Genomic DNA, 24,910 nt, shown 5'->3' with positions numbered 1-24,910 from the left:
TGAAATTCCCGCATGCTAATTTGCATCTATAACTGTATGCAGTGCTTTTTTCTTTAAAAAAAATGTTTAGGGATACTCTCATTTTGACTCAAGAAAATCACCATTTTATAGTTCAAATCAGGAAAAATAAATACAGTAAATGGACAAAAGTACAAAGATTCACAAAATGTTTAGGGGTATGCGTACCCCCAGAAAAAAGCACTGACTATATGTTTAGACATAACTACTATATTCTAAATAGACATACAATATATTTCACAATAGTGAGCAAGACTATGATTGGATGATTGATGCGTGTGCTTCCTCTAAGTGCTAAGTGTTGATGGGCAATTTCAAGACTCCTGCTCTTCCTTTTTAGGGTTTTTGATATTTAATCTGATCTGGAACAGAGAGACCTTCAAATAGAGGACTGTCCTGTGTATAATAAGACATGGATGCTTGGCAGCTGGAAAGAGTATAAATGGAATCAGAGCAAACATAGAATCCCATCAGCGAACCTCTCCCTGGACTGCTGTAAACAGGCTGCTCCAGAAGCCCTTAAGGAAAACCAGCATCAAAAATGTCACTCAGATCCTGTGCTTCCTCAGTCTCATTGGCTGGAAGGAGCTACATGACTGTGGAGATAGTGGGGAAATAGGAAACCTTTGGGTGCAAGAAGGTTGGCCATTGGGCTTTTGCTGACTGACTTAGCCAGTCTTGACCTCCAGCAGGAGTGGGGAACCTCCAGACATTAGACTCTCAATTTCCATCACCTCCTGCTGGGGATGATAGGCATTGCGGAGTTCAGCATCATAGGGAGGGCCAATTCTGGCCTACTGCCAGAACCCAGATGGCAGTGGGAGCATCTAGCAAAGAGCTAGTTTCATTAGATGAAAAGGGAAATCTCTCCTGGGTTAGATGTTCAACTTCCTGAGTGTTTGGAGCAGCTCCTCTGATTCCTAATAGGTTCTACAGCAGGTGGTTTGATAAACCTCATGCATCCTTTACACAGAACATGTCCAAATGCTCAAATCACCACTAGATTCTTTGAGTTCCAAAAACTGGCATATTCTAGATGGAAAACCAAATCTGTTTTAGTAAAAACAGCAGGTAGGCAGTCCCGTGGCACTTAAAAAAACTAATACGCTTATTACAGCATAAGCTTTGGTAGACAAGAGACAGATGGAGCAGATATAAGTAAAAAGCATAAAGAAAAGAACTTGTTTCATCAGGTTTCCCCTGGCTCTTAATTTTCTGATCACACTGCTTAGTATTTCTATTTTGAAGTTCTGCTTCATATTTCATTGGATTTTATTTTGTGTTCGCTTTTTGGGTGTGTGTGATTTTATTATTGTCAGTTGTGTGAACTGCTTTGCTATCAGTTATGCAAATAAATGAATGAATGAATGGGGGGAGGGTATCCTAAGGCACAAAAAGAAGGGGAAACCAGCAAACAGTGGAGCCCAAAGACTGCAAAAAGCAATAGTCAAACTATTGGCAAATGAACATAGCAAATAAGGAAGCTTTTTTCCCCCCTGTAGTGGAAAAGCCATCCATTATCGTGACTGAGTTTGGAAGAAAAAAAAATGCTCAGCTATATATTCCTCACTACCACTAGATCTGGTTCCAGGTTAAGGAGTGTCTGGATAGGGGTCCATCAATTAGTGGATTTAGTTGGCAGTGGTGGCAAGAACTGTGCACCAAACAGAATTGGGTGGGTAAGTCTAGCTACCATTTTAATTTCCATTTCTCCCAAAACAATTTTTTTATTAAGTTTCAACATTCAAAACATAATTTCATCTTTTCTTTTTGTCGACTTCTCACCCCGTTTTCCATGGAGTTGGTTTTTCCCCTTCAGCTGCACCCTACTTTCTATCTATCAAATCAAAACTACAATATTACTTCAATTTTACTTCAGTTGCTCATAGCTCAAATCCTGCTCACGAGTTCATCATACTATATTTCTTTCAGTAGTCCGAAAAAGGCATCCGTTCTTCCATAAAACACTCATCATTAGATTCTCTTAATTTTGATGTTAATTTTGCCAGTTCTGCATAGTCGATTATCTTACTTATCCCTTCTTCTTTGGTACGAACTTCTTTCTTCCATTTCTGTGCATAAAGAATCCTAGCTGCTGTTGCTATATAAATAAAAAAATCTTTAACATTTTTTCTGCCCCTATAATCCCTAACAGAAATGCTTCATGCTTTTTTGATATACTCATTTTAAACATCTTTTTAAAAAATCTAATCATGTATCATTTCCCAAAATACCCTTGCTTTCCTGCAAGCCACCATTTTAATTTCCTATAAAAGGTAAAGGGACCTCTGACCATTAGGTCCAGTTGTGGCCGACTCTGGGGTTGCGGTGCTCATCTCGCTTTATTGGCCAAAGGAGCCGGCGTACAGCTTCCGGGTCATGTAGCCAGCATGACTAAGCCGCTTCTGGCGAACCAGAGCAGCGCACGGAAACGCCGTTTACCTTCCCGCCGGAGTGGTACCTATTGATCTACTTGCACTTTGACGTGCTTTCAAAGTGCTAGGTTGGCAGGAGCAGGGACCGAGCAACGGAAGCTCACCCCGTTGCGGGGATTCGAACCGATACCTCCCCCCAATTGTTTGGGGAATTGTGGGAAATGAAATGGTGGCTGGAAACCAACCAACCAGTACTGTTTGGAGTGTTGTTGGCCAGAGCTACTTATTAAAAAAGCCTGAGGCAGCAAAGTCACTCCTGTCAGGACAGATGCCAAGAATGCCAGGGCCAAGTATGAGTGGTCTGCTGACCATCACCCACATAATTTGGTTTGTCCCAGTTTGAATTCATATTCAGTTGCATGCAGAATTCATATTCAATTGCATGCAGCCTTTTTAAAAGGCTGTACTGAACTGCCTATCTAAAGCAGTTGCTAATAAAACCATTGTAATGGGTTCCCCATTTTCTGGAAAAATTCATAAATAAAATGGTGAAAGGATAGCACTTTGGTGTAAAATGAATCCCTATAATGGAAATTAGGAACCCAGCAGCCCATTCTCTAAAAGTCTACTTTCAGATGCATATTATTTCTTTGTTAATTTCCATACCTCTTTGTAAGAAATTCTTCTGAAATACTAATGCGGCCAGCTGCTGGGTTGGTACGCTTTGCAAACCGAACATCTGCTTAATTCTGGGCTCTGGGTAATTTCCTACCAACAAGCAGCATCGGGATATGTGTGAATGATCGCAACAATTTTATTTTCACAATCAAAGCTCTAAATCTACCTTCATTTTGCATGGATGAATAATACATGTGGCATGTTTCTCTGGAGGAGGTTGCATTGCACTTCAGAGAACAGCATGTGGAGCCCTATTTGCACAGCATAATCATCTGCTATGTTATGTTTAAGAAGCAGCCATTTTCTTAAAAAGGTAAAGGAACCCCTGACCATACGGGCCAGTCTGGACAGACTCTAGGGTTGTGCGCTCATCTCACTCCAAAGGCCGGGAGCCAGCGCTGTCTGCAGACACTTCCGGGTCATGTGGCCAGCGTGCCGAAGCTGCTCTGGCGAGCCTGCACCAACACAGCACACGGAAACGCTGTTTTCCTTCCCGCTATAAAGCGGTACCTATTTATCTACTTGCACTTAAGGGTGCTTTCGAACTGCTAGGTGGGCAGGAGCTGGGACCGAACAACGGGAGCTCACCCCGCCGCGGGGATTCGAACCGCCGACCATGCGATCGGCAAGTCCTAGGCGCTGAGGTTTTACCCACAGCGCCACAGTTTACAATTGTCCTCAATGAAGCCTTTTAAAGTACATAATCTGTAATTAATGGGCTACCTCCTTCAGTTGTTCTGGAAAAAACCCACTGGTTTCAGTGAGAGGTGAAAAAAAATGCGCTTTGTTCTTCCACTAAAATCTGAGGCAACGGTCACACCCACACCATTCATTTAAAATACATGACTTCCCCCAAACCATCATGTGCACCACAGTTTACCCTTTACCAAGCTACAATTCCCAGCACCTTTAACCTACAGTTCCCAGGATCTTGGGTGGTGTTGGGGATTAATGTGCTTTGCCACATGGCTTTAGAGGGTAGGACTTGATTCACAGGGCCGGATTTAGGTTTGATGAGGCCCTAAGCTACTGAAGGTAATGGGGCCCCTTATATGTCCAGCTGTCCTTTGTCAACAACAAATTGTCGCTGTTTTTTGTGTGGAATATATGCTATATGGTAATTTGTGGACCTAATAGGTATCTAAAGCCATTTGCACATGCAGAATGTAGGCACCCTATATACAGAAATGAGCAAACCAGGGATATTTTAGGGACCAGGCTAGCAGGCAGGGCCCATTACTTATATCATAGGAGCCTACATAACACAAAACACTGTTGCTGTATGTAGTGGTTTTTTTTAATCTTATATTTTGGAAACATACATCCAGTTTTTCCCCCTTATTTTTTTTTTTTATTTTTTTTTGGGGGGTGCTCAAGAGATTGAGGCCCTAAGCTATAGCTTGTTTAGCTTATACGTAAATCCATCAATGACTTGATTGGACTAAACCTCTGGCAGAACTTTTTTAAAAATTAGTTTTCGTTAAGGGTTTTCTGTGTTACAAAACAGATAAAAGGTACGTCTAAGAGTCTTTTTTCACAGTTTGTTTACATTGAGCGAGAGACATTTATTTTTTTTGTCACAGACACCTCGTCTCCCTCGGGAGGTTGTGAACTCTCCTTCCTTGGAGGTTTTTCTTAAGCAGCGCTTTAGCTGAGATTCCTGCATGGGAGAGGGATACGGGGTTGGACTAGATGACCCTTGGGGTTCCCTTCCAACTCTGCGGCTCAAGCACCCTGAGGCCGTTGACCAGCTGCAAACCCTCCGGATGGGGCTGAGCTGCGAAAGTGGGGAGAAAGAGAAGCAGCCGCGCGGTGGAAAGGGCGAGCGCAGACACCGGCGCTGCGCCTTCCTCCCTCGACGGCGCCTCCGTCCGCTGCCCGAGGCAGGAGGGAGGGAGAGAGGGAGAAGCAGCCACGTCACCGCCTCCTCCTCCTCCTCCTCCCTCTTTCCCCTTCCCTCCTTCCTTTCTCCCCCTCCGTTGCTGCGAGGGAGCTGCAAAAAGTCAGTCAGACAGAGGAAGGCGGTCAAGCGCTTGGCCCCTCCTGCCTTCTGCGTCGGGCGCTCTGGGAAACTTTGGGCGACTTCTGCCTTTCTAGCAAGAGGGGTGGAGATATTGGCCGGACTGGGCAGTCTTGGGTCATCCCTGGGACGGTAGGGGGGGTTTCAGCCTTTTAGGAAAGTCACGTCAGAATGCAGCCCGGCCCTGCGCGCGTGTTTACTCGCGAGTCGGCGGGACTCGCCCCCCTAGTAAGCGTGCATTATTAGGAGGAGAGCGGGACAGGACGGGGTTTGCGCTGCAAATTCTATACGCGTGTCTGTTCAGCAGGGAGCCCCATTGAGTTCACACGAACTTGCCCTCAGGTAAGTGTGTCTAAGGGCTGCACTGCTGTTCTGTCAGCCGGTGCCGGGGATGAAAGTGGACCGAGAGGAAGACTCACCCAGACTTGTTTCAGGAGACATTTATGGGTGAGTCAGGGATGGTCAGCTGGCTGGGTAAATTCAGAAGTCGGGTGTGGTAGTAATGATGGCTAGACTCACGAAATCTTTACCATGTGGCTGCAATCTTGGTTGGGTGGTGTAAGAATTGACCAGGAGGTTTATAAGAATGAGAATAATCCAGTTCTTGGTAGTGCGTTGGTTTTATGAAAAACATAATACAATCACTTTGTAAGGGGGAGTAGGGTTGTCATTCTTCATCTGTACGTGCTGATTTGCAAATTTAAAAAAAAAGATTTCCCTGTTGAATATCTAGAAGATGCAGAGCCCAGAAGACTGTGCATTCAAAAACCCTGGCCATGTTACGAACCTAAAGAGCTGGCTTGCTGAAGCAGCCGGACAATCTTGGAACAGTTCATGGCTAAGTGCAATGGGAGGGTTGAGGCCGATCTGTGGCTATAGGGCTGGCACAGAGCTTTAAATCTGCAGTTGAGGGTCTTGGCATAAATACTGAGGAAGGGTGAATGCCTGGCATTTTGGTGTAGCCTTTGAGTAAGGCAGTAACTTCCATCAAGAAGATACAGGGTTGAGGAAGGTGTTATGGGGACTGCTTCATCGTTGGTGAACCCCATCGGCACAGTTGGGGAGGTGATTGAAGACACCTACGAGGGAGGTGGTGGCGAAGCTTGCGAGATCCCCGTGGAGGTGAAGCCCAAAGCCCGCCTCCTGCGCAGCTCCTTCCGCCGTGTAGGGACGTCGCGGCCTGGAGGCCTCATCGGAGCCAGCTTCAAGTCCACAGCATCCGTACAGGAGCTGGAATGCATGGCAGAGTACGAGCGGCTGAAAAAGGAGTACGAGATCTTCCGCATCAGCAAGAACAACGAGGTGGCCTCTATGATGAAAAAGGAGAACAAGCTGGATAAGGAGAACAAGAGACTTCGGGCAGAGCTACAGGTAACTTGAAAGGCTGGGGCAGCCATCTTGGGCTAGCAAAAAGAGGCATAGGTTTACAAGACCAAACGTAATAAAACAACAACAACAACACCGCTTTGGAATTGGAGAGCAGCTTCTTGCAAGCTGCCAATTTTTCTATTCTGACACTTAGACGTTAACAGTCAAAACCATTGCTTAGCTGTAATTTTTCATCCTAGGGAGAACTCACTCTCTCTCTCTCTCTCCCTCAATAACACTGGTCTTTTTTTAGGCACTTCAGAAAACCTATCAAAAGATACTCCGAGAGAAAGAAAGTGCTCTAGAGGCCAAATATCAAGCCATGGAGAGAGCAGCTACATTTGAACACGACCGGGACAAAGTCAAGAGGCAGTTCAAGGTAAATCACTCCTTCTAGCAGCCAATTCAGGTGCTGAGTGCCGGTAGCTTTTGAAACCAGGACTGGCCGCTGAGAAACAAAAAGGAGGTATCGATATGCTTTGGGAATATGCAAGGGGGGGACCTCCCTGCAACTCAGTGGGCACTGAACATGTATGCCGAGCGTCTGTTAATGGGAGAAAACACCAAACTAGAGGCAGGAATCAAGTGGAGCATTTTGAAGAAGGAAAAGTGGCCAAAACCCTAAACAGGGCCACTCCACACTGCAAGATTTTGTTGCAGTTCCGATTTGTGTCTACAGTGGTACCTTGTGTTATATACACTTGAGGTTACATACGCTTCAGGTTACACACCCAGAAATAGTGCTTCAGGTTAAGAACTTTGCTTCAGGATAAGAACAGGAATCATGCTCTGGCGGCGCGGCAGCAGCGGGAGGCCCCATTAGCTAAAGTGGTGCTTCAGGTTAAGAACAGTTTCAGGTTAAGAACAGACCTCTGGAACGAATTAAGTACTTAACCTGAGGCACCACTGTACTTATGTTCCTTCTGCCTTTTACATTGCATCGTGGTAGGGGCTGAGGGTCCTGTCGCTTGTACATCGGACTGTCCCAGCAGGTGTTAGTTTCATGCCAGCATGAAAGGACTCTCACATACTATTAAGTGGTGTTTTAGAACAGCTGTAAATTCTGGCTGGTGGTTAGGTTCATATAGTTAACCTTACTTTTTTATATAGATTTTTAGAGAAACCAAGGAAAATGAAATTCAGGATTTACTGAGGGCTAAGCGGGATCTGGAGGCAAAACTGCAGAGGCTGCAGGCCCAGGGCATCCAGGTCTTTGATCCTGAGGAGTCGGATTCAGATGACAGCTGCACGGAGGTTACCGGTAAGAATTTTAACCTGCTGCTTTTGCCAGTCATGTGTGTGGGGGGGAAATGTATACAGTCATACATTGGGGTGAATATGCTTCAGCTTAAATATTTTCGGGTTGCGCTCCGTGGCGACCCAGAAGTAACGGAGCGCGTTACTTCTGGGTTTCGCCACTCGCGCATGCGCAGACGCTCAAAACGACATCACGCGCATGCACGGAAGCGGTGAAAAACAACATGTGCAGATGCGCAGTCCTGTCTTACGTTCGCTTCAGGATGCGAACGGGGCTCCGGAATGGATCCTGTTCGCATCCAGAGGTACCACTGTATAAATGTGTAGCATAAGATAGAAAAAAGGTTCTATTCCTGGTGGATTAAAAAAACTACAATATACTATTAACTTTTAAACAATGATAATCTGCTAAATTACTACCCACCCACCCATGAACTCATCACACAAGCCATTTCAAATTGTAGTATCGCTGTACAGTGATCCTCACGTGCACCACTGCCAAAAGATGCTATTTGACCCCCAAATGTAATGTTGCACCCCACTCCAAACTCGTTCCTAAGATTCCGTGGGTCTTAGGGGCTTCCCCAGTGTTCATGTTTCCTTTTGGAAATGAGGCACAGCAGAGACAGCGGTGTCTTTATGATATAAAGTTTTATCTACACCTATATGCAACCTAATGGGACGCAGGTGGCGCTGTGGGTTAAAGCCTCAGCGCCTAGGACTTGCCGATCGAAAGGTCGGCGGTTCGAATCCCTGCGGCGGGGTGCGCTCCCGCTGCTTGGTCCCAGCGCCTGCCAACCTAGCAGTTCGAAAGCACCTCCGGGTGCAAGTAGATAAATAGGGACCGCTTACCAGCGGGAAGGTAAACGGCGTTTCCGTGTGCGGCTCTGGCTCTGGCCAGAGCAGCGATGTCACGCTGGCCACGTGACCCGGAAGTGTCTCCGGACAGCGCTGGCCCCTGGCCTCTTAAGTGAGATGGGCGCACAATCCCAGAGTCTGTCAAGACTGGCCCGTACGGGCAGGGGTACCTTTACCTTTTACCTTTTATATGCAACCTAAGCCTATGGTGGAGGGGTTGCAGCATTAACACCCCAAAAAGGTCTTAATTTTCCTATAGCTGCAGTCTTGGATTCAAACAGAAATCAAACAATTGCTCTCAAATACTGTTCTGACTCTCCAGCTTGCTGATTTAATTCTTGGTCACATCACTGCAACTCAACTCCTAAATTCAGGCTTTGTCCTTCCAACTATTTACCATCTCACACAAAACATCTTTCCTTTGTTTCCCTTAATGGCCAATCACCCAAGATATTACATCAACACCAGAAGCTAGCCTGGGTTATATCTGTTTGCATTTTAAGCTGTTGTCTTACGTTACTAATAATAATAATAATAATAATAATAATAATAATTTATTATTTATACCCCGCCCATCTGGCTGGGCTTCGCCAGCCACTCTGGGCAGCTTCCAACAAAATATTAAAATACAGTAATGCATCAAACATTAAAAGCTTCCCTAAACAGGGCTGCCTTTGATAATTCATCATTTGATTTATGTTATGCTGATTAAATTGTTGCATGTCTCCTAAATGACTAGGTAATTGATGTCCAGTCTATGTAAACAATAGGTATTCATCAGTAAATGCTTGTTTTATTTTTAAGCCACTGGAGCTCAGACCGAATATTGGACTGGCAGAGCTTTGGGAAGCGAGCCTTCCATGGGCAGCATGATACAGCTTCAACAGTCCTTCCGAGGCCCTGAGTTTGCACATAGCTCCATAGATGTGGAAGGGCCATTTGCAAATGTCAACAGAGGTAAGGGCTTGGTTCTCTCTGAAGCAAGGGTAATTAAAATTTAAAAAGACCCGAGACAAAATATTGCAGTGTTGTATCACTTCAAGACAATCTTTGGCTGAAATGCGGAGTCGACCTACAGAACAATTCATCTTTTCAGCAGTGTTTTAGTTATATCACGTACCTGCACAAATTCCAGCTTCTTTGTAGATGACCTATAGTGCCAACTGAGGTTTAAACTGGTGAAATAATGATTGATTGATTGATTGATTGATTGAATCTTCCCTCCCTATCCTGAAATGGGTGTTGGGTTGTTGTGGTTGTTAGAGGCATCACTTTGTTGTTTAGTCGTTTAGTCGTGTCCGACTCTTCGTGACCCCATGGACCAGAGCGCGCCAGGCACTCCTGTCTTCCACTGCCTCCCGCAGTTTGGTCAAACTCATGTTTGTAGCTTCGAGAACACTGTCCAACCATCTCATCCTCTGTCGTCCCCTTCTCCTTGTGCCCTCCATCTTTCCCAACATCAGGGTCTTTTCCAGGGAGTCTTCTCTTCTCATGAGGTGGCCAAAGTATTGGAGCCTCAGCTTCACGATCTGTCCTTCCAGTGAGCACTCAGGGCTGATTTCCTTAAGAATGGATACGTCCATGGGACTCTCAAGAGTCTCCTCCAGCACCATAATTCAAAAGCATCAATTCTTCGGCGATCAGCCTTCTTGATGGTCCAGCTCTCACTTCCATACATCACTACTGGGAAAACCATGGCTTTAACTATACGGACCTTTGTTGGCAAGGTGATGTCTCTGCTTTTTAAGACGCTGTCTAGGTTTGCCATCGCCTTTCTCCCAAGGAGCAGGCGTCTTTTAATTTTGTGACTGCTGTCACCATCTGCAGTGATCATGGAGCCCAAGAAAGTAAAATCTCTCACTGCCTCCATTTCTTCCCCTTCTATTTGCCAGGGGGTGATGGGACCAGGGGCATCACTTATCACTTTTCAAATTCAGAAGTCATATGTGTCTCTCTCTTTGTTTGAAGCCACCCAAAGGGACTTCTTTTATTTTTAAAGAGAGCACTACGGCACACGTACTTGGTAGCACAGGATATTTTCATTCGCTGCTTCGAAACGTGACATTCAGTTTAAATAAATATTGATGAATGAGCAACATTTTGTGGCCCTTAAGTTCCAGGCTGGCAACATTGACAGGGCAGGCGAATTGCATACCGTCCCCTGTGACTGTTGGAAGAGCTTGGTGGGAGGGATGGACCGGCTGGGCTGCATTAAGCTGATTGGTGGTTTTGAATTGGCTAACAATGTGTTTGTGTTTGTTGTCTTTTCTTACTTGCAGATGACTGGGATGCAGCTGTTGCTAGTTTGCTGCAAGTCACTCCCTTGTTTTCCCACTCTTTGTGGAGCAATACAGTTAGGGTGTATCTCATCAGTACAGAAGAGACTCAGAACGAAGTAGACATCTTCATCCAGGTGAGAAAAATGTGCGCACGATATACTAGTGATTTTCTACACTTTTCTGCATTGTCAAGTGTTCTGTTGTCACAACACTTTGCAATCTGATTCACACGGACAATAAACCGTATCCTGATTTCAGTTTTCAAAACAGGGAACATTGCCCAGTTAGTAGAGTCTGTGTTTTGGTATTTATAAGATTTCTAGGTTACCACTTGGCATTTTCCAGTTTAAAAGTAATTTTGATTCATATCGCTGAGCAAGGTGTTTGCCTCAAGGTATAGAGAACTGCTACCCACCAGAGTAGACAGTATAAGCCTTAAATATATTACTTGGCTCATAAATAATGTGGCTTTTTTCTGTCATATGGGGCGGAATTTTCTGAATTTATGACGCCTTGGTGACCTGGTGTGTGACACAATGAATCACTTCAGTGCAAAGAGTATTATTCTGGCTGTGTGACACAGCAACTTTATTTTGAATTTTGGTTTGATCAGAATATAACTTCCATCCACCTGGTTGTAGTCCACACTGTCATTTATTTACCTATCTACCAACAAATTCTCAGTATAATGTACAGCAAATGGAGAAGTGTTTTATTATAGTTATGCTTATCTTGAAATGCCCCTGGGCTTTTGCAAACCTTTTTGAGAAAGGGAAGTTCAAACCCCTCCAAACCAGAACTGCTGCCTTCAGTTTGAACCTACCTGAGCACTAAAATCAATGTTGAAATCTGGATTCTGCGACCATTGGAGGTGCAGTGGGTGGGAGGTCCAGTGTTGTGGAACACTCTTCCAACAGGGGTCTGCCCAACACCATTGCTACTTCATGAAGCAATGAAAATACGGCTGTTCTAGTGAGCTTTTGGGTCTTACGTCAACTGATTTGAAACTCTTCTACTTTCAGCTGTGCATGAAATTGTGCTGTGATCTTGGATATTATTCTTGTGCTTGTATAATACCTTATTTTGGTCTTTCAGTACTATCTTTGCTCGGTTGTGTGAACCAGTCTGAGTATCCTTGTATAAAAAAGTGAGTTATAAATTATTGTAAGTACCGTATTTTTCGCTCTATTGGACGCAGTTTTTCCCCTCCAAAAATTGAGGGAAAATGTGTGTGCGTCCTATGGAGCGAATGCAGGCTTCTGCCATAGCTGCACGCAACCCCTCCGGCAGGGAGAGGCTGCACGGGGCTATGGCTTCTTTAGCCCTGCGCAGCGTCTCCCGGCAAGGAGAGGCTGCACGGGGCTAAAGGGGAAGCCAAAGCAGCGAGCGGGATCCATCCCGCTCGCTGCTTTGCCTTCTTCCATAGCTGCGTGCAACCCCTCCGCAAGGAGAGGCTGCACGGAGCTATGGATTCTTTAGCCCCGCGCAGGGTCTCCCGGCAAGGAGAGGCTGCACGGGGCTAAGGGGGAAGCCAAAGCAGCGAGTGGGATCCATCCCGCCCCCTGCCTTGGCTTGCTCCGTAGCTGCGCGCAACCCCTCCGCAAGGAGAGGCTGCACGGGGCTATGGATTCTTTAGCCCAGGAGGGAGAGGCTGCACGGGGCTAAAGGGGAAGCCAAAGCAGCGAGCGGGATCCATCCCGCTCGCTGCCTTGCCTTCTTCCATAGCTGCGCGCAACCCCTCCGCAAGGAGAGGCTGCACGGGGCTATGGATTCTTTAGCCCCACGCAGCCTCTCCCGGGAGGGAGAGGCTGCACGGGGCTAAAGGGGAAGCCAAAACAGCGAGCGGGATCCATCCCGCTCGCTGCCTTGCCTTCTTCCATAGCTGCGCGCAACCCCTCTGGCAGGGAGAGGTTGTGTGCAGCCTGTACGCTGCTCTTTGGGGCTGGGGGGGAAATTTTTTTTCCCTTGATTTCCCCCCCCTAAAAACTGGGTGTGCCCTATGGTCCGGTGCGCCCTAGGGTGCGAAAAATACGGTAAATAAATCTGAGAAACAAGAGAACGGGACTGTCTCTTGTCATGTCCTTGGCATCATCCAGAGCATCTTGTAGCTAACTGGAGAGAAAATAAATTGATTTAGGAAGGAAGGTGGTATCCAGCATGTCAAATGACTCTCAGGCTTACAACCCACTACTAGTAATAATTTATGAATGACTGTGGCTGAGAGTAAACTTAATGGTTAACAGTGATTACTGCTAGCCAGAGTTTCTTGTGTTAACCCCAATTAGTGAAACCCAGCAAAACAATGGCTCAATCTTGTTTTTTGTGATGGCAGTTTAGCACCCATAACAAAACCCACATTTTCCTCTTAACTTTCAGAAATACTCTCCCAAACTTCGGAAATATTGTGAAACAATGGAATACTTCTTCCAAGCTGTCCATTTTCCAGTAGAAACTGAAAGTACTTTCCAGGCTGTGAGAAAATGGGAAATTGAGAAAAGCTCTTTAGCCATTTTGTTCTTGCATCTAAATTTGCCAAGGTGAGTTAGCAGCTTAGGAAACCGTTAAGCAGAAACAGGGAAGTGCATCAGTAAAAGAGGATTATGTCACTAAGATGTTCCTGGGTTTATGGAATATATTTTCAATCAGTTTTGTTTTTAAATACTTGAATACAGAACCTGCCTTAAACCAGGTTTAAAAACTCAGCTTGTCTCAACCTTTCAGGTTTTCTAACATATTCCGATTGAAGTGCGCTTACTTTATTCAAATGTATACACCAGCATTCTTCCTAGAAAGAATACCAAGAGCACAATATCTAATGCCTACTTACTGTGTTTAATGGGGTTTATAGGGTTGCAGCCTAAGGGTACTTTTCCTTAAAAGACCCATTTGGTTTTATTTATTTTTGTCTGTTTCTTTACAACTCTGAATCTCAGGACATTTTTGCCCTCAGTTTTTTAAAGGCGTGTTGCTTGTTTTGTGATAAAAAGGCTTGTCCCTTTTTGACTGGAGCCTATTGTAGAAAAAAATGCACCCTTGGGGCTGATGTTGATGAAAACTGTGTGCTACAGCAGAATAGTATATAGCACAAAAATGCTGGTTTTTCAATCTAGCTGCCTGCTGGATGAGTGCGAAGAAGCTTTCTTGAAGAACCCTGAAGGGAAGCCCCGGCTTATTTGCCACCGACTGGAAGATGGACAAGTTGCTTCAGATTCTGTGCAGCGATTAGTTGAGCAAGTTCGTTATGTAAACAAAACAAAGGTAATGAGAGTGTGCTGAAGGTCGGTACGTTTATCAGTTTTCTTATTTTGTAACCATTTGTAGAAGCTGGTGTTAACATAATTTGTATGTGACTCCTTAATTATTATTATTTTTTAAGGATAGTGCATGCAGGAAGATAATGAAATAGCACACATTCAGGCAACCCGATTGTGCAATCCCAAATCAATTTCGCTTCCTAGATAGTTGTGTACTGTCACGCTGCAATAGTTGTTTCTGTCTTTAATATAAATATCTAGTGGAAGAAAGGTTGAGGTTTCCAAAAAGAGATATTGCTTCTAATATTTTTCACCTTGAACCCTAGTGAGGAAGGATTTTTATTTTTTTATTTTTTGGCCTTTAAAATGTGCTTTTGTTTATGTAGTTCACTTCTGAAAAAAATGTTCTTTCCTTAAAATTAATTTGATTCAAAGAATGAAGATACTTCAAATTACTCTTCCCTACTAGCATTCATTTTTGTCCTCTGTCATGCCTGCCCTTTGTACTACTGAGTTTGAAATGGCTAGTATTGAGTGGTTATTGCATAACGGTACAAATTTTAAATACAGCCCTTCATCCAAATATATAGCTTGGCCTGATGATCCACACCCTTTGAAAAGCAACAACCCCATTTAATTCTTCTTGTGATATTTAATTTTAAAATGTAGATAAGTTTGTGTATGTTTGTAACGAAGCAATTTTTAAAAGGAAAAGAGTAGCTCATCTAGGCTTCCTATGGAATCAGGAGATTTAATTATTGTTGCCTAGGAGAGTAGTATGCTGAACTGACTTTCTGTTTTTTTTTTAAAAGTGTGCAAATCTTTTCTGAATAAGATGCCCCAGGTCTCTAAAAACAACTTACTTCTATCTGGAGACGTAGTCTTTTCAGAATCAATTCTCTCTCTTCCTACCCCAGATCATCAGCCATATAGGAGGAGAAGAGGAAGGAGCCCGTGAAGTCTATAATTATGTGGAAAAGACCATAAAACAGGTATTTCCCTAAAGGCCAGTTGTCTGTGGAAAAGCAGTGTATAAATGCTATGAATTTATTTTTTTTAAAAAAAATATTTATTAAGAATTTTTCATTTACAGTAAAAAAAAAAATGAACATAACATTGCATATCACATATTTTCTTATCACTTCTGGACTTCCTCACATCTCCCGCTCCTACGTTCTAGTTTAATACACTTAAAACAACAATTTATTCCCTTATCTCCATCCTTACTGTCAAATTTCGAATATATTTCAAATTTTAGATACGTTTATTCCAATCCTTACAAAAGAAAATTTAATTTAGCCTAATAATTATCTAAAAAAAAAATAGGTTTTTCATCTTATATTTAAATTATCTTCATGATTTACTTCATCTATTTTGATGGTGCCAATTTGTCTAAAATCAAGCATCCTGCTTAACATTCATACAGTTTACAATATTTTTGCAGATAAAGCTTAAATTTTTTCCAGTCCTCTTCAACGATTTCTTCTCCCAGGTCTCGGATTCTGCCAGTCATCTCAGCCAGTTCCATGTAGTTCATCAGTTGCATCTGCCATTCTTCCAGTGTGGGTAGATCTTGGGTTTTCCAGTGTTTAGCAATAAGTATCCTTGCTGCTGCTGTTGCGTACATGAAAAAAGTTCGGTCTTTCTTTAACACCCGACCGACAATACCCAAAAGGAAGGCCTCTGGTTTCTTAAGGAAGGTATACTTAAATACCTTTTTCAGCTCATTATATATCATTTCCCAGAAGACCTTCACCTTAGGACAGGTCCACCAAAGGTGAAAGAACGTTCCTTCATTTTCCTTACATTTCCAACACTTATTATCAGACAAGTGGTATATTTTTGCAAGTTTGACTGGGGTCATGTACCATCTATATATCATTTTCATTACATTTTCTTTCAAAGCATTACATGCAGTGAAATTCAACCCAGTAGTCCACAACTTTTCCCAGTCCTCAAACATAATATTATACCCTATGTCCTGTGCCCACTTTATCATAGCCGATTTAACCGTTTCATCTTGTGTGTTCCATTTTAACAGCAAGTTGTACATTCTTGACAGTACCTTGGTCTTAGGCTCTAGCAATTCCGTTTCTAATTTCGATTTTTCCACCTGGAATCCTAATTTTTTATCAAGTTTAAAAACTTCTTTAATCTGGGCGTAGTGTAACCAATCTCGCACTTTGTCTTTCATTTTCTCCTGACTCTGCAATTTCCAATTGTCTCCTTCTTTTTCTAATATTTCCCAATACTTTGGCCATTTGGCCTCCATATTGAGTCTTTTTCGGGCCTTAGCTTCCAATGGTGAAAGCCACCTTGGAGTTTTATTTTCCAATAAGTCTTTATATTTTGTCCAGACATTAAACACTGCCTTTCTGACAATATGGTTCTTAAAAGCCTTATCGTACCATAGATATGCATGCCAACCAAACACATTGGTGAAACCTTCCAAATCCAATACATCAGTGTCCTCCAGAAGTAGCCAGTCTTTTAGCCAGCAGAAAGCTGCTGCTTCATAATACAGCCTTAAGTCTGGCAGGGCAAAGCCCCCTCTTTCTTTCACATCAGTTAGTATCTTAAACTTGATTCTGGGCTTTTTGCCCTGCCAGACAAATTTGGAAATATCTCTCTGCCACTTCTGGAAGCATTCTGTTTTATCCACAATCTGTAATGTTTGAAACAAAAACAACATTTTTGGCAATACATTCATCTTTACAGCGGCGATTCGGCCTAACAAAGAAAGTTTCAATCTTGTCCAACTTTCTAGATCTCTCTTAATTTCTGACCAGCATTTCTCATAATTATCCTTAAACAGATTTAGATTTTTTGATGTTATATTTACCCCTAGGTATTTCACTTTTTTAACCACATTTAACTCTGTCTCTTTCTGAAACCATTCTGACTCTGTATCTGTCAAGTTCTTTCCCAATACTTTAGTTTTCTGTTTGTTTAATTTAAATCCCGCCACCCGGCCAAATTCTTGGATCAATTGTAATGCTTTTTTCGTACTTGGCTCTGGCTCCTGTAGGGTCAAAACTAGGTCATCTGCGAACGCTTTCAATTTGTATTGTTTCTCTCCGACCTGAATTCCTTCAACCATCCGGTCCCCCCTAATCATGTTCAAGAGCACCTCCAAGACCGAAATGAATAACAATGGGGAGATAGGGCAGCCTTGTCGTGTTCCCTTTTCAATTTTAAACTCTTCCGTAATCACATTGTTAACTATCAGTTTAGCCTTTTGTTCTGAATAGATTGCCTCTATCCCATTTTCAAAGCCCCATCCCACTCCCATTCCTTCCAGATTTTTCTTCATAAATTTCCAAGAAATGTTATCAAAGGCCTTCTCCGCATCTATAAAAATTAAAACTGCTTTTGTATTAATATTTGTTTGTAAAAGTTCCAAAATGTCAATAATATTCCTTGTATTAGCAAACAAATATCTGCCAGGGAGAAAGCCTGCTTGGTCCTTATGAATTACTTCATTTAACACTTTCTTAAATCTAGTTGCTAATATGTCTGCAAATATTTTGTAATCCACATTTAAAAGGGAGATGGGGCGGTAGTTTTTAAGTTGTGTCTTTTCAGTTTCTGATTTTGGTATCAATGTGATAAAAGCTTCTTTCCACGTTTCCGGCACCTTCTTCCCCTCCATAATTTCATTGCTGACCTCCATCAGTGGTTGTATCAAATAATCTTTCAATGTCTTATAGTACTTGGAGGTCAGCCCATCTGGCCCTGGAGATTTGCCCAGTTGCATGTTCTGAATGGCTTGTTCCATCTCTTGTCGTGTTATTCTGCTATTCAGGATTGATCTATTTTCTTGTGACACTTTTGGCAGCCCATTCTTTATCAGAAATTGTTCTATCTGTGCCTCATCTTGCGGACCTTGAGTATATAGTTGTTTAAAATACCTCTGAAAGCACTTTCTGATCTCCATGGGGTTCTGAACATTTTTCTCTTCAATCTCTAAATTGGTAACTGTATTCATTTTCTGTCTCCTTTTCAACTGCCATGCTAGCAGTTTCCCACATTTATTTGCCGATTCAAATGTTTTTTGTTTCATTAATTTAATTCTCCATTCTATTTCCTGGTTCATCAATTTAGAATATTGTGCTTGGTATAATTTAATTTCTCTCAGAATCGGCTGTGACTTCGGGTTTGATCTTAATTTCTTCTCCAGTTCTTTAATTTTCTCCAAAATCTTGTCTTTTTTCTCATTTTGTGCCCTTTTCTTTACAGCATTCTGTTGTATCAAGAACCCCCTCATCACCGCTTTACTTGCGTCCCAGTTAGTTGTTTTTTCCACTGAAGTGTTCAAATTTATCTCAAAATAGTCCTTCAAAACTTTTTGGGCTTTTTTAACAATCTCCTGATCTCTGAACAAATTGTCATTCATCTTCCACCTAAAGGAGCCGGATGGTAGTAGTGTCATATCCATCTTTACAGCATTGTGGTCGGAGCAGGTTTTTGGGCAGATTTCCACCTTTCTGGTCTTCGGTGCCAGGCCTCTAGATATCCATATTTGGTCTATTCTTGTCCATGTCAGCTGGGCTTCAGAAAAGAATGTTCCTTCTCTTCCCAAGGGGTTTTTTGTCCTCCAAATGTCAATCAAGTCCATATTGTTAGTCAGTTCAAAAAAAGTCTTAGGTAGTCTGCCATCTTTTGATATATTTTGATTTTGTGACTAAATGCTATGAAATTTTTTAAAGGAGTAAATCAACATGGGGTTCTTGACTTTCGTCTGCATAAATTGGGGTTGCTTCACACATTGCATTATTATATGTATATCTAAAGTATATTTTAAAGCATCTTATTTAAAGCCAGAGGGGGAAACCAAAAGTATTTGGCTTCAGCTTTAAAACTAATTGCAGGTTTAGGTAATATGCAAACTTCAGGAAACTGTGGGTTGCTTGAACTATGGTTGGTGAGAACAAGCAAAGATCTGAAATCATGATTTGTCCCTGGCTTGTTCTCAATAACCACCCTGAAATTGTAAAAAAAGAAGAAGAAGAAAGGTAAATGACCCCTGGACTCTTAAGTCTAGTCAAAGGTGACTATGGGGTTGCGGCGCTCATCTCACTTTCAGGCTGAGGGAGCTGGTGTTTGTCCACAGACAACTTTCCAGGTCTTGTGGCCAGCATGACTTAAACTGATTCTGGCACAACGGAACACCGTGACGGAAACCAGAGCGCACGGAAATGCTGTTTACCTTCCCGTCACAGCGGTACCTATTTATCTACTTGCACTGGCATGCTTTTGAACTGCTAGGTTGGCAGGAGCTGGGACAGAGCAACGGGAGCTCACTCCTTCACGGGGATTCAAACTGCCAACCTTCTGATCGGCAAGCCCAAAAGGCTCAGTGGTTTAGACCACAGCGCCACCCATGTCCTCCTGAAATAGAACATCAGCAAAATGGTTTGTTTGACATCAGAAGCTTCCAGTCTCTTTCCTTGTATGCTCAGAAGAGGAAAAAACAGAGAAAGCGCATAAGCCCAAGATTTGCTGTAGTAGGAAAGTAGTAGGAAAACCGTGGTTTTATGTTAAGTTTGAACTGGACTGATGGCAGGACATCCCTAAAACACATGAACTATATGAAGAAAGGATGATTCCTCCAAAGCCCACCTGAATTTGGTGGTGGAGAAGTCCTTGGGGTAGATTTAATTTTTTATATATATATAATATTTATTAATAGTTTTTTTAAAAAAATTATAACATAATAAACGAAACATACAAAAAAATCACATTTCATAACATATTTTCTTATCCTTTTTGGACTTCCTCACATCTCCCTCTCCTACGTTCTGAAATATAAAAATTAATTCAGCAATTTATCACCTTGTCCCCACCTTATCTAATTTTCCAATGTTATATCTTAAATTTTAGATATATTCATTTGACTTTTTAAAACTTTTTAATTTAGCCTAATCATTATCTAAAAATTGATTTTTTCCTAAATTTAGCTTATCTTCATAGTTCAGTTTATCTAATTCAATAGTGCCAAGTTGTTTGTGATCAAGCATCCTCCTTAACATTCATACAGTTTACAATATTTTTGCAAATAGTCCTTAAATTTCTTCCAATCTTCTTCCACCGTCTCCTCTCCCAGGTCTCGAATTCTGCCAGTCATCTCAGCCAGTTCCATATAGTCTATCAGTTGCGACTTCCGGGTTGGCGCCATCGCCGAATGGCGGACTCCCTCCGAGCTCCGGAGGGAGTCGGCTCGGCAGGGGCTGGGTTCTACCGCGCCGGCGACGCGGGGACCCTCAAAAACCATGGGCGCTGAAACCCATGGGCATGGTGACTCGGCTGGCACCATTTGCGCCCCCCCGACCACGCGAAGGAGCCTTTTTAAAGGCTGTGGAGCGGGTGACAGGGGGGGGTGGTGGTGCTGTGAGTCCTCCGCTTCCCCTGCCGAGCGAAGCCGCATGCCATTTGGCGGAGAGTGCTGACTTCTTCAATTGAAAATTCGGAATAAAAGAACAACCCGTGAGTAATTGGAAACTGGACTTAAAAAAGGAAAAAAAATTAAATTTTAAATTAGGAGTGAGCGGGGGAGGAGCAAAAAGGAAGTCAGCCTCCCCCCTGTTGTAGAGGATTTAAAGCAAAGGATTTAACAACTAAGATCGAGTGCTACCTAAGTTTGATAAAGTTACTAATTTCACGATGGAAAGTTATAAGATTGGGCTGGAGGAGAAAAGTAGATGTGAGCTAAAATGCAACCCCCCCCCCGGGACCAGGAGCGATCCGCGAGAGCGCCGGGAGAGGAGAAACAGAGGCTTTGACAGCTGTCAAAGGAGCTGTCAAAGCTGAAGAATAAAAAGAGAACTTTGCTAGGAGGACTTTGCCGGTTACATTGTTATGAATTAGATACAAATTGTCTAAAATAAGGAATTACAAGTTACTTTGACTGTTGGGTGGATCTGGAAGGAAACTGAGTAACTATAATCCCCCTAGAGGGGCTGTGGGACATTACAAGTACTGTTGCCATGGAACTTGAACTGGATTTTTTATCTCCTGGGAAACTGCAGAAATGGAATACTATTTTGTCTACAGAGGTCTCTACACTAAAGGAGACAATAGACTTATCTATTGAAGAATGGAAGGGACTTGACGTAAGTTTTGTTCCTGAATAACAAAGCCTCTGTAGGAGAATTTAGAAGCTTTTGGAATTGGAACATTTTTGCAGGAGAGCAGGAAATGAAACTAGAGAAAAATGAGGAGAGAGAACAACAAGAACAACATGAACAATAAGAATCGGACAAAAAAAAATGGACTTTTTTGAGATAGAATTTCTCCCAAGATTGGACGCTTGAAACTAAAGATGATTAAAAAGATGGCAAAGACTATTTAAAAAGACGGCAAAGTGGATCTCTGAAGGATTTCAGCCTAGAAGTGGGATTTCCAGGATGACAACAGGCATTGATGGACATTGGGGAACGCAACCGGGAAAGGGGGGAGGGAAATTTGGAATCCAAAGGGTGTTAAATTATACTTTATTCTTTTTTCTATCTTTTTAAAATTTTAATCTGTTCTGCATATTAAAGTGGGGAACTCGTGGAAGGGAGCGAGGTCGATTTTAGGGGAGGGAAAAACATTCTTAATATTGGGTTAATTGTAATAAGTTTAAAACTTGGGGTAAGAACTTGTTGAATTTAATTGAAAGAATTGGAATACAAAAGGGGGTGGGGGGGGGAAGTCCTGGAAAAATGTTATTGAAAATAAGATTTTTCTTTTTCTGTTATATTTGAAAATGCTTAATAAATATTATTAAAAAAAAAAAAAATATCAGTTGCATCTGCCATTCTTCCAGTGTGGGTAGATCTTGGGTTTTCCAATGCTTCGCAACGAGTATCCTTGCTGCTATTGTTGCATACATAAAAAATGTTCGGTCATTCCTTAGCACCCTCTGGTCAACGATGCCCAGAAGGAAGGCCTCTGGTTTCTTAGGGAAGGTATACTTAAATACCTTTTTCAGCTCATTATATATCATTTCCCAGAAGGCCTTAACCCTAGGGCAAGTCCACCAGAGGTGAAAGAACGTTCCTTCACTTTCCCTGCATTTCCAACACTTATTATCAGACAAGTGGTATATTTTTGCAAGTTTGACTGGGGTCATGTACCATCTATATATCATTTTCATTACATTTTCTTTCAAAGCATTACATGCAGTGAAATTCAGCCCAATGGTCCATAACTTTTCCCAGTCCTCAAACATAATATTATACCCAATGTCCTGTGCCCACTTTATCATAGCCGATTTAACCATTTCATCTTGTGTGTTCCATTTTAACAGCAAGTTATACATTCTTGAGAGTACCTTAGTCTTAGGCTCTAACAGTTCTGTTTCTAACTTCGATTTTTCCACCTGGAATCCTAACTTTTTATCAAGTTTAAAAACTTCTTTAATCTGAGCATAATGTAACCAATCTCGCACTTTGTCTTTCATTTTCTCCTGACTCTGCAATTTCCAATTATCTCCATCTTTTTCTAATATTTCCCAATACTTCGGCCATTTGGCCTCCATATTGAGTCTTTTCCGGGCCTTAGCTTCCAATGGTGAAAGCCACCTTGGAGTTTTGTTTTCCAATAAGTCTTTGTATTTTGTCCAGACATTAAACACTGCTTTTCTGACAATATGGTTCTTGAAATTCTTGTTGATCTTAACCTTGTCATACCATAAATATGCATGCCAACCAAACGCATTGTCAAAACCTTCCAGATCTAGTACATCAGTGTCTTTGAGAAGCAGCCAATCTTTCAACCAGCAAAAAGCTGCTGATTCATAGTACAGCCTTAAATCTGGCAGGGCAAAGACCCCTCTTTCTTTCGCATCAGTTAATATCTTAAACTTAATTCTGGGCTTTTTGCCCTGCCAGACAAATTTAGAAATATCTCTCTGCCACTTCCGGAAACACTCTGTTTTGTCCACAATCCTTGGGGTAGATTTAAGCCCCAGCACCTCCTTCTTTAGGGACGCGGGTGGTGCTGTGGGTTAAACCACAGAGCCTAGGACTTGCCGATCAGAAGGTCGGCAGTTCAAATCCCTGCGTCGGGGTGAGCTCCCGTTGCTTGGTCCCTGCTCCTGCCAACCTAGCAGTTCAAAAGCACATCAGAGTGCAAGTAGATAAATAGGTACCGCTCCAGCGGGAAGGTAAATGGTGCTTCCGTGCGCTGTTCTGGTTTGCCAGAAGCGGCTTAGTCATGCTGGCCACATGACCCGGAAGCTGTACGCCGGCTCCCTCGGCCAGTAAAGCGAGATGAGCGCTGCAACCCGAGTCGGTCACGACTGGACCTAATGGTCAGGGGTCCCTTTACCTTTACCTTTACCTCCTTCTTTTTGCACTGACCACTTCGTAGACAAGAGTCACTCACTGCTTCTTCATAGGATCTGTTTTTCTGCTAACGTAGGATATACTGGGCTGTGAAATTACACAACTGGAAAGGAAGGGCGCAACAGACAGTGCTGAGCCTTCCATTCCCGAAGAGGAAATTTTTGGAGACGTACTGTGGGATGCTCACGATGAACAAGAACAGATGGAGGCCTTCCAGCAGGCGTCCAGTTCAACTTCTGAGCTTGGATTTGAGAAAGTAAGTTTGTGCCCTATTTTAAGGCAAACAATAAGTGTTTGTGTCTGTTTTTCTTCACTTTCAGCAGGGCTGCCACTCTTGCAGGAGGAGTGGGGTTTGCAAACATCCCCAGAGGCTTTCAGTCCTCAGGCTGAAGGCGGCCATATGTCCAGGCAGACGATTCGGTTGGTTTTGGGACAATTGCCAAATGTGCCTATACCAAGGAGGAAATGTAATGATCGTATTCCAGCTGGCTGTATGCTTCCTTACTATTGAAGTAACAAGTATAAAAACTTAACCTTAAGTCTAGACTGCTCCCGGACAAAGGTTTTCTGAGTGCTTTCCAGCAACGGTGGTCATTCTGCCAGTGCAAATGGCAGATCGGGGGCCAGCACAAGGTGGCTCACAGCTGACAAAAACAAGTGAGCATGTGCAACCTCCTCATTCAGGTGTATTTTAAACCACTTGAGGATCAGAGTCACAGTGCAAAACCAGTTATGGGGGAAATCTATTGACTTGGCAAGTCTCTGGTACAGTGGTACCTCGGGTTAAGAACTTAATTCGTTCCGGAGGTCCGTTCTTAACCTGAAACTGTTCTTAACCTGAAGCACCACTTTAGCTAATGTGGCCTCCTGCTGCACGATTTCTGTTCTCATCCTGAAGCAAAGTTCTTAACCCAAGGTACTGTTTCTGGGTTAGCAGAGTCTGTAACCTGAAGCGTCTGTAACCTGAAGCATATGTAACCCGAGGTGCCACTGTATATGTTAGGTCCCTTTGAACAAGATAATCTTTAAAACAAAAAGCTTGATAACTGTACAAATTTTAACTGAGATCCTGCACCTGCTTACATGCAAACAACTGCTGTTAAAATTAACAGGAACTGCTTCTGAATCAAAAGGCTGAAGGTCCTGTTGACTTTCCTGGCACTTAAAATACGTTTGGGTTTTGCTGCCTTGTACCCTATTGCTGCAATCCACTGGTTTTTTTCATACACAGAAATCTAAACAGAACACTGTTGGCAAGAAGGGCACCAACTCTATGTATACATTCCTTTTTTTTTTTTTAAAATATTTTTTATTGCATTTTTCACAAAAAAGAACAAAAAAGCAAATTTTCACAAACATTACAAAAAGAAAAACTTTCACAAACATTACAAAAGAAAAGAAAACATAGACAAAAAAAAAGAAGAAGAGAAAAAAGGAGATTTTAACATATAAAAACATAAAAAAATCCCTC

At 42.6% G+C, this 24,910-nt stretch overlaps 1 protein-coding gene across 3 annotated transcripts in view; it reads left to right on the top strand.

Annotated features, from left to right (window-relative positions):
• The first annotated feature begins 4,726 nt into the window (after nucleotides 1-4,726).
• NPHP3 (nephrocystin 3) overlaps nucleotides 4,727-24,910 on the top strand; it is a 224,095-nt gene continuing 203,911 nt past the window's right edge. The window contains exons 1-10 of one of the 3 annotated variants that reach the window (XM_079947171.1): nucleotides 4,727-5,433; nucleotides 5,825-6,462; nucleotides 6,713-6,838; nucleotides 7,570-7,720; nucleotides 9,379-9,531; nucleotides 10,854-10,987; nucleotides 13,230-13,390; nucleotides 13,964-14,111; nucleotides 15,025-15,099; nucleotides 23,516-23,695. In XM_079947171.1, the coding sequence (XP_079803297.1) occupies nucleotides 6,109-6,462; nucleotides 6,713-6,838; nucleotides 7,570-7,720; nucleotides 9,379-9,531; nucleotides 10,854-10,987; nucleotides 13,230-13,390; nucleotides 13,964-14,111; nucleotides 15,025-15,099; nucleotides 23,516-23,695 (1,482 nt within the window). In that variant the 5' untranslated portion in view covers nucleotides 4,727-5,433; nucleotides 5,825-6,108. Of the gene's footprint in view, nucleotides 5,539-5,753; nucleotides 6,463-6,712; nucleotides 6,839-7,569; nucleotides 7,721-9,378; nucleotides 9,532-10,853; nucleotides 10,988-13,229; nucleotides 13,391-13,963; nucleotides 14,112-15,024; nucleotides 15,100-23,515; nucleotides 23,696-24,910 lie in introns of those variants that run through there. The other 2 variants (XM_079947170.1, XM_079947169.1) reach the window with 2 other exon arrangements.

This window comes from Podarcis cretensis (assembly GCF_951804945.1).
Source record: "Podarcis cretensis genome assembly, chromosome: 12".
Classification (NCBI taxonomy): Eukaryota; Metazoa; Chordata; class Lepidosauria; order Squamata; family Lacertidae; genus Podarcis; species Podarcis cretensis.
Note: the sequence above shows the minus strand (reverse complement) of the source record. Positions and strands in the feature narration are given on the sequence as shown.